We start from the raw sequence: 12,589 nt of genomic DNA, 5'->3' as shown, positions 1-12,589 counted from the left end.
TAAACACTAAGTGTGGTTCTTATGGAATTGGTGTTAGGTTTTTAACAGATGGGGTGGTCCCATCCCTCCCCTGTCTGGTATAATGCTTGTGTTGACACAGGCCAAACCATGAGTGTTGTATTCCTGTGGTGCAGAATCCATCCCCACCCTGCCCCACTCAGGCCAGTGTGTGGGCCTCATTTGTGTCCTCTGGTTGCTAGATCCATGTGTTTGTGTAAGTTTTGGCTCTACACCCTAGAGGCAAGAAAGGGAACAGGAAATGACATGACTATATCCCCTAGTGGCTAATGGGCAGAGCCTCTGGAAATGGACAAGCATGGATTCAGAGCCCAGCTTTATACGTGCTCTTAGCTGAGTTACCTTGGCAAGTTACCTACCTCCTTTAGCCTTTGTTTCTTCCTTTGGGGAAAAGAAGAGTTCCCATCTTCCAGGATTTTTTTTTTTTAAGATTTTATTTATTCATGAAACACAGAGAGTGGCAGAGACATAGAGGGAGAAGCAGGCTCCCTGTGGGGAGCTCAATTCAGGACTCGATCCCAGGAGCCCAGAATCACACCCTCAGCGGGAGGCAGACATTCAACTGCTGAGCCACCCAGGCATCCCTCTTTCAGGATTTTTATAAGGATTAAATGCAGTAATGCTTATGAAGAGTTCTCTAAGTACTTGGTACATAATAAGTGCTAGGTAAACAATTAATCATAACTGCTACATGGAGACAGGTAGGTGGATTAGGTAGATTGTGACAGTCCATAGGTATGTCGGGAGATCTCAGGAGTTTGATTGATTGATTGATTGATTGATTTATTATTTATTTATTTTTAAGATTTATTTATTTATTCATGATAGACACACACAGAGAGAGAGAGAGAGGCAGAGACATAGGCAGAGGGAGGAGAAGCAGGCTCCATGCCGGGAGCCTGATGCGGGACTCGATCCTGGAACTCCAGGATCGCGCCCTGGGCCAAAGGCAGGCGCTAAACCACTGAGCCACCCAAGGATCCCCCATCTCAGGAGCTTTAAGTGACAGTGGTCTGTCCTCTCCCAATAGACTGGCGGAGAAGTACCGAGAGTGCCTGTCCAACAAGGAGAAGATCCTCAAGGAGATTGAAGTGAAGAAGGAATACCTGAGCAGTCTCCAGCCTCGCCTCAATAGCATAATGCAGGTGAGAATCTCCCCTATACTCTCTAGCATTGGCCTTTGCTTTGCCTTCAGCACCCAAGTAAGACCTTGCTGACCTGTAAGACCTTGCTGACCTGTGGCCTCCAGCAGCCATGTCTCCCTTGGGTTTTGCCAAGTCTGTTACCCTAATGGATGTCAGAGCCCAGTGCAAGGATGGTCCTGTTGGCAGTTTCTGCCCAGCCAGTATAATAAGGTGTCCTGGGAGGAAGAGATGCTGCTGGGTGGGCTCAGGAACACATTTACCTGGGATATTTTCTTTTCACCCAGAGTTTCTTCCAGGTAAAATACTTTTGCAAACTCTAGGTTTAGTTTACCCCCAGAATGGTTTTAACCAGCCCCACAGTCTCCAGGCATCTAAGCCTGCTTCTGTGGATATCTGTTACAGTCCCTAACTGATTTTGGGAGAAGATGTTCACCAGATGTCCTCTGAAAAGAACTTTACTCATATTCGAAAGGCATTAGGTACCATCAGAGGAAAAAGTCCCCACTTTAAAATGTAATATAAACGGGATCCCTGGGTGGCGCAGCGGTTTGGCGCCTGCCTTTGGCCCAGGGCGCAATCTTGGAGACCCGGGATCGAATCCCACGTCGGGCTCTCAGTGCATGGAGCCTGCTTCTCCCTCTGCCTATGTCTCTGCCTCTCTCTCTCTCTCTCTGTGACTATCATAAATAAATAAAAATTTTTTAAAAAATCATTTAAAAAAATAAATAAAAAATAAAATGTAATATAAACTGTAATATTTCTACACTTTCTACGTAGGAAACCTGATTTTTGTTTGCTCTGTGAGGCCAGATTTGCTCTAAATCTTTTACAGTATTTTTTTGTTTTGGTTGTTGTTGTTTTAAAGATTTTATGTATTTTTTTTTTTTTAGAGAAAGGAAGCACAAGCAGGGGGAGGGGCTGAGGAAGAGGGACAAGCAGACTGTGCTGAGCAGGGAACCTGATGGGCTCGATTCCCAGAATCCTGGGATCATGACCTGAGCCACAGGCAGACACTTAACCAACTGAGTCACCTATGCACCCCTGTTTGTTTTTGTTTTAAATAAACACTATGCCCAGCATGGGGTTTGAGCTCAAGACCCCAAGATCAGGAGTCCAGCCCGGCACCCCTCTAAATTCTCATAGTTTTACATAGCAGAGTAAATGGTAAAATATGGAGGAACTTTGCAAAAAGACCCTAGAGAAAATAAAAATTCCCTTTCCTGGGATTTGGAAAGATCTGCATTTCCTCCCTTCAATTCTAGGCATAGAATTAGAATTGTTAACAAATATTCTCAGTAGCACTTCATAGTAGGACAATAAGAAAACAAACTAAAAGTTTGAGTTGTACTTTATTCTGGTTTTTTTTTTGTTTTTTTGTTTTTTTGTTTTTTTTAGATTTCATGTATGTATGTATCCTGTTTATTTTTTTTAAGATTTTATTTATGTATGTAGGTATGAATGAATGAATGAATGAATGAATGAATGAGAGGGTGTAGGAGGAGGAGCAGAGGGAGTGGGACAAGCAGGCTCCATGCCCAGTGCAGAACTTGATCTCGGTCCTGAGATCATGACCTGAGCCCAAATCAAGAGTCACATGCTTAATGTATTGAGCCACCCAGGCATCCCTTAATTTTTCCTATTAACTTGGAATCTCTAAATGTGCCTGAATAGGGTACTGGTTAAATAAATTATTGTATGGTACAGCCTTACAGCTGTGATAGAAATATAAAGCATCCTATCACTGATAATTGGATAATTGGACAGAACAAAGACTTATCATGTAATTAAAACAATGCCCATTGTAAAACAAAGTATAATTTCATTGTATATCTTCGTTGATAAAGTATCCATATGGGTATGTACATGTGTGAGTCCAGTATATGCTTAGAGGAATCACTAAGTCATTAACAATTACTTTTGAGTTTGGGGACTGGGAGGTTTGTTTATTTTATTTTTAAAGTAGTCTTCGTCCAATGTGGGTGTCAACTCATGACCATGAGATCAGGAGTCCTATGTTCTACTAACTGAGCCAGTGAGGTGCCCCTGGAAGTTTTTGCTTTATAAACTTGAATACAACTTTTTATTTTTATTATTTTTATTTTTTAGTTTTATTTTTATTTTTTTAAGATTTTATTTATTTATTCATGAGAGGCACACAGAGAGGCTCCATGCAGGGAGCCCGACGTGGGACTCGATCCCGGGACTCCAGGATCAAGCCCTGGGCTGAAGGCGGCACTAAACCGCTTCAGCTTTTTATTTTGCTGAATAATAAAAAGTGCCCCAACTTTTTATTTTTATGTAGGCTCCACACCCAGTGTGGAGCCCAGTGTGGAGCTTAAACTTATGACCCTGGGATCAAGACCTGAGCTGAGGGGCACCTGGGTGGCTCAGCCGGTTAAGCATCTGCCTTCAGCTCAGGTCACAGTCTTGGGGTCCTGGGATCAAGCTGTGTGTTAGGCTCCCTGCTCAGCGGGGAGTCTGCTTCTCTCTCTCCTGCTGTTCCTCCCCGCTGCTTGTGCACTCTCTTTCTCTCTTAAGTAAATAAAATCTTTAAAAAAAAAAAAAAAAAAAAAAAGACAGTATCAAGTGTTGGTGAAGATGTAGGAACAATTAGAACTTCCAAAAAAAAAAAAAAAACAACATAGAACTTTCATATGGTGCTGGGGGGGAATTTTGTAAATCAGTGCAATCCCTTTAGAAAACTGTGTTTCAAAAAAAAAACAAAACAAAACTGTGTTTCAGTTTTATTTAGTTTTTATTTATTATTTAGCCAAAGCTAAATAATATGCCTACCATATTTATTCCCAACAGTTTCATCCCTGGGAATATATTTAACAGAAATATGTACACAAGGGCAACAAAGGACAAAGAATGCTTGTAGCAGCATTATTCATAATAGCCCCAAACTGGAAGTACTCATATAATCAAATACTAAGTATCAATGAAAATAAATGAACTCCTGGTGCTCACAACAGTATAGACGAATCCCACGAACATAATGTTGAGCAAAAAAGCCAGACACAAGAATATATATTATATGATTCCATTTGTGTAAGTTCAAAAATGAGCCAAACTAATCTTATGATGTTAGAAGTCAAGATAACAGTCACTGGGGATGCGGGGGTGGGAGGAGTTAGTGACTGAGAGGGGAAATAAAATAGCTTCTGGAAAATTGGTAATGGTCATTTTCTTGATTTGGGTGCCAGTTAAATAGATGTGTTCACTGAGCTATATGCTTATGAACCGTATGCTTTCTTTCCTATACATAAAATTATTTTTTAAAATATAATATATGTGCATTGTTTTAAAAAGTTATATTAGAAGGAAAAAAGTTATATTAGAGATGCTTGGGTGGCTCAGTTGGTTAAGTGTCCAATTTTTTTTTTATTAACTCTTGGATTACCTCGTTTATAAAAGGCTTCTTCAAGTCTTTTGCTCATTTTTCTGTTGAATTACTTGGTCTTTATATTTTCTGGACATGAGTCTTTTGCAGATATTTTTTCCATTTTGTGACTTTCTTTTTCACTCTCAATGTTACCTTTTAATGAGTAGATGTTCTTAATTTTCATATGATCTAATTATCAATGGTCTCCTTTAAGGTTAGTGTTTTCGTGTCCTTTTTAAGAAATCTATCTCTAGGGGCACCTAGGTGGCTCAATGGTTGAGCGACTGCCTTTGGCTCAGGTCGTGATCCTGTGGTCCAGGAATTGAGTCCCGCATTGGGCTCCCCACAGGGAGCCTGCTTGACCCTCTACCTATTTCTGTGTCTTTCATGAATAAATAAATGAAATCTTAAAAAAAAAAAAAAAATCTGTCTCTGACCCAAGGTCATGGAGATATTCTCTTTTTTTTTATTAAATAAAATGTTTAAAGATTTTATTAATTTATTCATGAGACACAGAGAGAGAGAGAGAGAGAGAGAGAGGCAAAGACACAGGCAGAGGGAGAAGCAGGCACCATGCAGGGAGCCTGATGTGGGACTCGATCCCAGGATCGATCCCTGATCCTAGGATCAGGCCCTAGGCTGAAGGCAGGTGCCAAACCACTAAGCCACCCAGGGATCCCTTTCTTGTTTTTTTTAAATAGAAGCTCTTTTGTATGTCTTTCACATTTAGATCTCTAGGTTTCCTGGAAGGAAATGTTGTATGTAGTATGAGGTAAGAGTCAGATTCATTTTTTTTTCCCCATGTTAGGTATTCAGGTGGGCCATTTATTGAAAAGCTCATTCTTTCCCCACTGCTGCAGTACCACTTTTGTCATAAATCAAATGTCCATGTAGGTTTGTGTATGGTTTATTTGTCTATCCAGGCATCAATACCACACTGGCTTATTTACCGTAGCTTTATCAGAAGTCTTGATGCCCAGTAGCATATATCCTCTAGCTGAATTTTTCAGGATCATCTTGGTTATTCTTGGCCCTTTGCATTTAACAAAATAAATTTTAGAATTAGCCAGTCAATTTTCACCTGCTGGGATTTAGAGTGGGATTGCATTGAATCTGTAGATTGATTTGGAGTGAAATGATTTCAAGACAATATTGAGTCTTCCAGGCCATTAACACGGCATATATCTCCATTCATTTAGATCTTTGATTTCTCAGGCCTTTGTGTAGAGACTTACATACCTTTCACTTATATATGTTTAGGTTAGTTGAGGGTTGGTTTTTTTTTTTTTAAGATTTTATTTATTTATTCATGAGAGACAGAGAGAGGCAGAGACATAGGCAAAGGGAGAAGCAGGCTCCCTGTGGGGAGCCTGATTCAGGACCTGATTCCAGGACCCTGGGATCACGCCCTGAGCCAAAGGCAGATGCTTAACCACTGAGCCACCCAGGTGCCCCTAATTGATGTTTTCTTGATGCTGTTGAAAATGGATCTTTTTTTAAGTTCATTTTCTTACTGTTCACTGCTTGTATAAATAGAATTTTTTGTATTGACCTTTTATCTACCTATTTTGTTAGCTTATCATGTATTTTTAGTAATTAAAAAGCTATTTTGGTAATTCAGCAGCCACCTCTTCACATGTGTACTGCCTAAAAAGAGAAAACAAAAATCCTTCTTTTCTTGCACACAGGCTTCCCTCCCAGTGCAAGAGTACCTGTTCATGCCGTTCGACCAGGCTCACAAGCAGTATGAGACAGCTAGACACCTGCCACCTCCCCTCTATGTCCTCTTTGTCCAAGCCACTGCATATGGGCAGGCCTGTGGTGAGTACGGGGCTTGGTGAGGAAGAGGGGCTGTGGGAGCAGCAGCCTTGGCCGTTTGAGTCATTTGGAAGCCCTGCCTGCTGAGGAAAGCTCCCTGGTCCTGCTCAGAAGCCCACAGGTGACAGATGCTACATCCCTGCCGCACCACCCAGCATGGCTGCTTTGACCAGCTGGCCTGAGGCTAGACTAACCTGGTAGGCATTTCAGAATGGATGGCTTTGAACCTTTGATGAGCCTGGCTGGTCACCTGTTAGGTGCAGTGCCCAGGCAGCCTGTCTGGGCTCCCAGACACTCAGCCCATCAAGGCACAATTGGCAGGTGGATCGGCACCTCTTGCCCCTCTTCAGAGAAAGGACTTCGTAAACACAGATCCCAGGCAGCTTTCCTAGGCTTTCACCACGCCCGAACCAGCTGCATGTCACTACAGTGAATTACTAAGTGGGAAGATGTCTCTGCTTTAAGCTTAAGGGCAGTCTTTACTTCATTAGGATTTTGAAAAGTTTTTGGAGACCTTAACTTTTGCCCTACTGCAGCTTTCACCCAGCATCTAAAGTTTTCTTCTTCACCCCATCGCATCAGACAGACATGTTTCGCACCAGCGCATGCTTCTCCCAGCCATGGGCACCGACACATTACTGTCTCTCTTCTTGTGTCTTCCTGGTCCTTCTGGTCCTCTCCCTCCCTTTTGTTCTCCTTCTTGTTTCCATCATCAGCTCATATGAAATCCTCCCAGCCCCCTAGACAGGGTGAGTAATTTTATTTTCTTTTGTGTTTAAACCCATCCTGTTTCCTTTCCCATTTTACTGTAGAATTTCAGGATTAAGCTACCCAAAAGAATAGTTTGGTATTTGCCAGTGGTTGGTGGGGGCAGCCAGTGTGTTTGGGGTGAGGTATGTTGGGTCATGCAGAGCATTCAGAGACCAGTGGCCAGCCACCTGGGAGTATTATCTCAGTGGTAGAGGAAGTTTGCCACCCCTCCTTAGTGCAGTTGATCAAACCATTTCTGGCTCCTGTGACTACCTGTAATCTGTATATACCCTTTTGAATGGAGCAGGAGGAGTGGTGGTTTGTCTTGACCTTCCAACACTAGACGTATGGAGTTCTATAAAGGCAGGACAGGTGTGACCTAGGGAAGTCAGTCCTGGTGCATGAAACAGCCCACTTACATTTGTGCTTGAGACACTGGGCTCAAGTTGAGTAGACTTGGTCTTGAATCCTAGCCTAGCTATACTTCTGGCTATTGTATCTAACTTCTCTGAGCCTTAATTTTCTCAGTTCGTGGCTATAATAATGGTATGGCTCTCATAGGGTTGTTGTGAAAGTTAAACATGAATTTGAAAGAAACAATTTTTTATAATTTTAAGCATCAGCTCATTTGGTCTTCACCACCCACTGGGCAGCTACCATTTGTCAAGGCAGAATTACACAGATGCAGAAAGTGGGGCTCAGAGCAGTGACATAAATTTCCAGATGTTTAGGAATTGATGGGGCAGGAACTCAGATCTGGGACTAGACTACAGAGTCCAAGTTCTGTCCAGTGCCCTGCCTCCCCAGTTAAATGTGACCATGCTGGCCAGATGCTAGGTGTAGTACAGAACAGAGAATAAGCCCTTAGAGCCACTGTTTCCAGGATAATTATGGGCTTCTGGATCAGAACCTTTAAGACAGTTGGCAGAAGGTATTTTGTGGCTTTAGGCCCTAGATTGGGATTGGGCATTTGTGTAAGCCTAAAAGAGAGGCGTTCACTGTAGTCTCGGGTGGCGCTTGTCCCAAAAATCTGCACTTGGGTTTTTTTTTCTCAGTAAACAATGGAAAAAAGACTTAAGTTTGCTACCTTGTTCCTCTTCATCTAAAGAAAGGGCTTTTGCCCTCCTAACTCCCAGTCAGTAAGTTCCTGTGACAAAGGCAGAAGAAATGTAGTCCTAGAGATAGCCTGTTTATGTAGCTTAGCTCCTTCTCTCAGCAGCTGTCATATGAAGCTTTTTCTTGCTCACAGATAAGACGTTGTCTGTGGCAATTGAAGGCAGTGTGGATGAAGCCAAGGCTTTATTTAAGCCTCCTGAAGACTCCCAAGGTAATTTAGTTGGTATCCTCTCCCAAGTCTTCCATAGCTGATTCTAGGAGCACTGGGTCATCACCCAAGGGCATAGTGCTAGTCCTTTGGAAATTAGCTGTACTGGTTCTGAGTATGAGAGAGCTTGACTTTAATGACTTAATGCTCAAGGGTAGACAGAGAGAAACCCTGCTTGTGGATTTCATCCCTGTCACTCACTAGCTCACTGGTCCTGGGAAAGCTCCTTGACATTTCTGAGACTCAGTTTACTCACCTGTCAAAACAAGATAGTAATACCTCATATAGACTATCGTGGATTAAGTTTGGTCATGTGTGCAAAGTCTTTAGCATCATTCTGGGCTCATAGCAACTCCTCAAATTGCATGAGCTGCTACTGTTGTTATTATTTATATAACTGTTGCTGCAGCCACCACCATTACCAGTGGAGGGGCTTGTGGTCCATAGGATGACATTAAAAAGTATTTTCAGAAATGAGGGGTTGGGGTGGAATTATCAGGCATTTCTCTGTTTTTTCCTTGCATCACCGTGTCTTCCATACTGAATAAGCAGCAGCAAATTCATTTATTATGTATTCTAAAGAAACCCATTTACAAATGACACAGAGTCTTGGCCCCTTTATGCTTCGTGGGTTGAGGCACTTTAGGGAGCATTGGGACCCCCCTCCCCATCTCTAGATGCTTTTTTGTGGTTGCAGATGATGAGAGCGACTCGGATGCTGAGGAGGAGCAGACTACGGTGAGAGCCGTGTCCCCCACGAGTATGCTAAGCAACTGCCTGCTAGTTGGCAGGTGCCATTCTCCCCAGAAGCAGAAGAGAAAGGTTGGAAAGAAAGGGCTGCTGGGGGCCTGGCAGCCAGATACCTGAAGCAGCAGGTCCCAGGCAGCAGTACCGTGGCCCTGACCTGTAGGGAGAAGGAAGGGGAGATTCATGTGACCGGTGCTTATCTGCTTTGATCTTTCCTTTGTCCAGAAACGCCGGCGACCCACACTGGGAGTTCAGTTGGATGACAAACGCAAGGAGATGCTGAAGAGGCACCCGCTATCAGTCATGCTGGACCTGAAATGCAAAGGTCTGGTTTTCCTTGTTCTGGGGGACCCCATAGCATCTAAAAGTTTGGCTAGCTGCAGGTGTACAAAGTCCAGCAAACCAAAGTCCTCTTTGACCAAGAAAAGATTCTAGTTTCATATTTCTGTTTTTCCTCATTGTTTTGCTTAGAGTTTGTTTCATTTTTTTGAAGTCGTAACCATAACAACAAAACCAGGCACATAATGAATGATTGGTAGAATTACACCAATTTCTGAATTTGTTAAGTCAGATACACAGAACAAGTTGCAAGAGTATGCAGGTTTTAGTTTAGTTTTGTTTTTTTTTTTTTTTTTTTAAGATTTTATTTATTTATTTGAGAGAACGATAGCACAGGCCAGGGGGAGGGTCAGAGGGAACAGGAGAAGCAGGCTCCCCGCTGAGCAGGGAACCCAGTGTGGAGCTTGATCCCAGGACACTGAGATCATGACCTGAGCCAAAGGCAGATACTTAACTGACTAAGCCATTCAGGCACCTTGAGTATGTATATTTTTGAGTAATATGACCATTGTGCTTAATATAACAGACATAAGTAGAGGTTTGTATTCTGTAGAGAATATATGTTTTTTTTTTTTTTTTTTTTTTTGATAGAGAATATATGTTTTGAAACTAGTTTTGTATGGATAAAAAAGCAAATGATAAAGCATTCTAGGAGTATAAGAGTTAACAGTTACATGCTAGTTTTTCTCTCACCTGAGACTCTCAGACTCTGATCCTTGGTCTTACCTCCAAGGACAACCATTATGACACATTTCTTATGTATTTTCTAGAACTCTTCTATGCATTGAGAAGCTTTTATACAAGTGTGTATTCTCTTTTCCTTTTAGTTTTTATACAAATGGAAACATACTGTACACACTGGTCCTCTCTATACTTTTTTTAAAAACTTATTATTTTTAGGTAATTTTAGACTCCATAATAGAGTTCTCATGCTCTTCACCCAGCTTCTCCTGATTGTCAGCATTTTACCTAACCACAGTACAATGATCCACAGTACAATGACTGAGATTATGGATTTTGGGGAGGAATACCATAGATGTGTCATCATCACATCACATCAAATCAGGGGTAAATGGTGTCACTGTGTCTTATTACTGGTTACGCAGACCTGGATCCACTTGGTGATCACTTGAGATTACTTGAGCAAAGGCCTCTGGGCTGGGAGTCTGGAGCTTGTTAGAAGGAGCTAAGTCCAGCCCACACTCAAGAGGAAGGAAATAAAGTTCCCCCTGTTGGAGAGAGGAGTTACTAAGAATTTGTAGACATTCTTCTTTTTTTAAATCAATATAAAATTGACGTTGAGTTTTGTTTTTATAGTAAAAGTTTTTAAAGGCCTTGCTGACTTTTCTGTTCCATTACACCATAAACTGTTCTCATGTTCACCTTGTACTTGCTTTTCTTTTCCTCCTCCCCCTCCAGATGACAGTGTACTTCACTTGACTTTCTACTACCTCATGAACCTCAACATCATGACAGTAAAAGCCAAAGTGACGACCGCCACGGAGCTGATCACCCCCATCAGTGCAGGGTATTGGGCAAGCGCTATGAAAAGTGGGGGTGGCTGTGAGAAGAGCCTCAGTGTGGGCTGCTCCTGGTTCCTCACGCTCTGAGGAGGTGCATGACTATGTTGATTTCTGTTGTCACATCCACATGGCCTAGAAGTCTTGGCGCATAACTGATATTTAGGAAGCACTTACTGACTTTAGTTGGTCCTTTTACTACATAGTAGATGATAAAATGACTACAGTGTATGGCAAATTGAGTAGGCAGGGCAGAGCACTGTTTTTATAAACAGTGGAAAGGCATGAATGGAGTTTGGCAGACATTATTAGGTTGACAAATTTAAATTTAGGCCATCCTCTTCCTTTACCTTTTCTCTCCCAAGGTGCTGGGATTTTTGTTCCACAGCTCAACTGGTACCAGGTTGTCCTTACCTGGTGGTGAGAAGAGGTTTTGAGGAAAGTGAGCAGAGGCATAGTAATCATTGCCACAGGTCGAGTATCCCCAGGAAGCCCCTGACTGTGGTGGTCTTGTTCCACAGCTAGGAATAGGAAGAAGGCAAGCGGACCCAAGAGAGCCTGGATGTTAAATAGCCTCACTTACAAGAGCACTAGCCTGGCCTAGCAGTCCTGCACACTGAGTCCTCGAGTTGGCTGTCCAAAGACCACTGAGTGTGGCAGGAGTCTAGCTCCTGCTGGGTTGTGGCTCTTCCTGTGGCGGCTACCTGATGGTGTGGTGTCCTTGGGTTTTCTACCCTGTACTTAGCGTTCACATCCCCTTCAGGCTGCAGTCTCAGTCCCTGTGTTTGAGAGTGGTGTTTGGTCACCTTTGGGTACTCGGGATGAATTGACCCTGTTCTCACCTGGCCCCAGCAGAGGGAGCCCAGGGCTGGCTTCTTCGGGCTACACTGCCCAGCCAGAGCTCTCTATCTAGGAGCTTGAGGCAGTGGTGGAGCTTCTACATTGTGCAATGATGGGAGCAGTGCTGCTGACTGCTTACCAGCTGGACTCAGAACCCCTGTGTGTCCCCAGTCTGCCACTTACAGCTGTGGGTGCACCTACTGAGTTTCCTGTCCACTGAGTCTGCTTTCTCGCTCTGGTCATTAATTGTGATATCCCCTTTGAGGGTGTTCATGAAGGATCGGGTTCAGTGCTTAGTGTAGGTGAAGCACTTGGTAAATAACAGTTGTGTTTATCATCATGAATTTGCTTAACTCTTCACAACAATTTTATAAGGGGAGGAAACTGAGGCCTGTGTACCTCTGTACTGTATGCCTGTCATTGAGAGGTGGGCTGTGGCCCCAGAAGAGAACCAGGATTATAGCAATTGCATCTTTATGGGCCTTCAGGTATGTCTAGTTCATCCCCCTCTTTTCCAGATGGAGAAACTGAAGTTCAAAGGGTATATGATCAATTATGGAAGCCCCTAGCCTAGGGCTCCAGACTCCCAGCCCAGAGGCCTTTGCTCAAGTACCTCTGCTTTGGCCCCTGGAGATACCAGCCTGGTATATGGTTCTATTTGTTTATCCACTAAACATAAGGATACTTTTTTCTCCCTAGTATA

General features: G+C 42.9%; 1 protein-coding gene across 4 annotated transcripts in view; it reads left to right on the top strand.

Moving 5' to 3' along the window:
- THOC5 (THO complex 5) overlaps positions 1-12,589 on the top strand; it is a 36,750-nt gene that overhangs the window by 8,539 nt on the left and 15,622 nt on the right. For 3 of the 4 annotated variants that reach the window (XM_025474475.3, XM_025474477.3, XM_049101529.1), the window contains exons 8-14: positions 1,049-1,163; positions 6,237-6,369; positions 7,083-7,115; positions 8,366-8,443; positions 9,138-9,178; positions 9,413-9,512; positions 10,946-11,054. In XM_025474475.3, coding sequence (XP_025330260.1) covers positions 1,049-1,163; positions 6,237-6,369; positions 7,083-7,115; positions 8,366-8,443; positions 9,138-9,178; positions 9,413-9,512; positions 10,946-11,054 — 609 coding nt within the window. The remainder of the gene's footprint in view (positions 1-1,048; positions 1,164-6,236; positions 6,370-7,082; positions 7,116-8,365; positions 8,444-9,137; positions 9,179-9,412; positions 9,513-10,945; positions 11,055-12,589) is intronic. The other variant, XM_025474479.3, reaches the window with a different exon arrangement.

This window comes from Canis lupus, chromosome 26 (genome assembly GCF_003254725.2).
Source record: "Canis lupus dingo isolate Sandy chromosome 26, ASM325472v2, whole genome shotgun sequence".
Lineage (NCBI taxonomy): Eukaryota > Metazoa > Chordata > Mammalia > Carnivora > Canidae > Canis > Canis lupus.
This window is presented reverse-complemented; position numbering and strand designations above follow the sequence as displayed.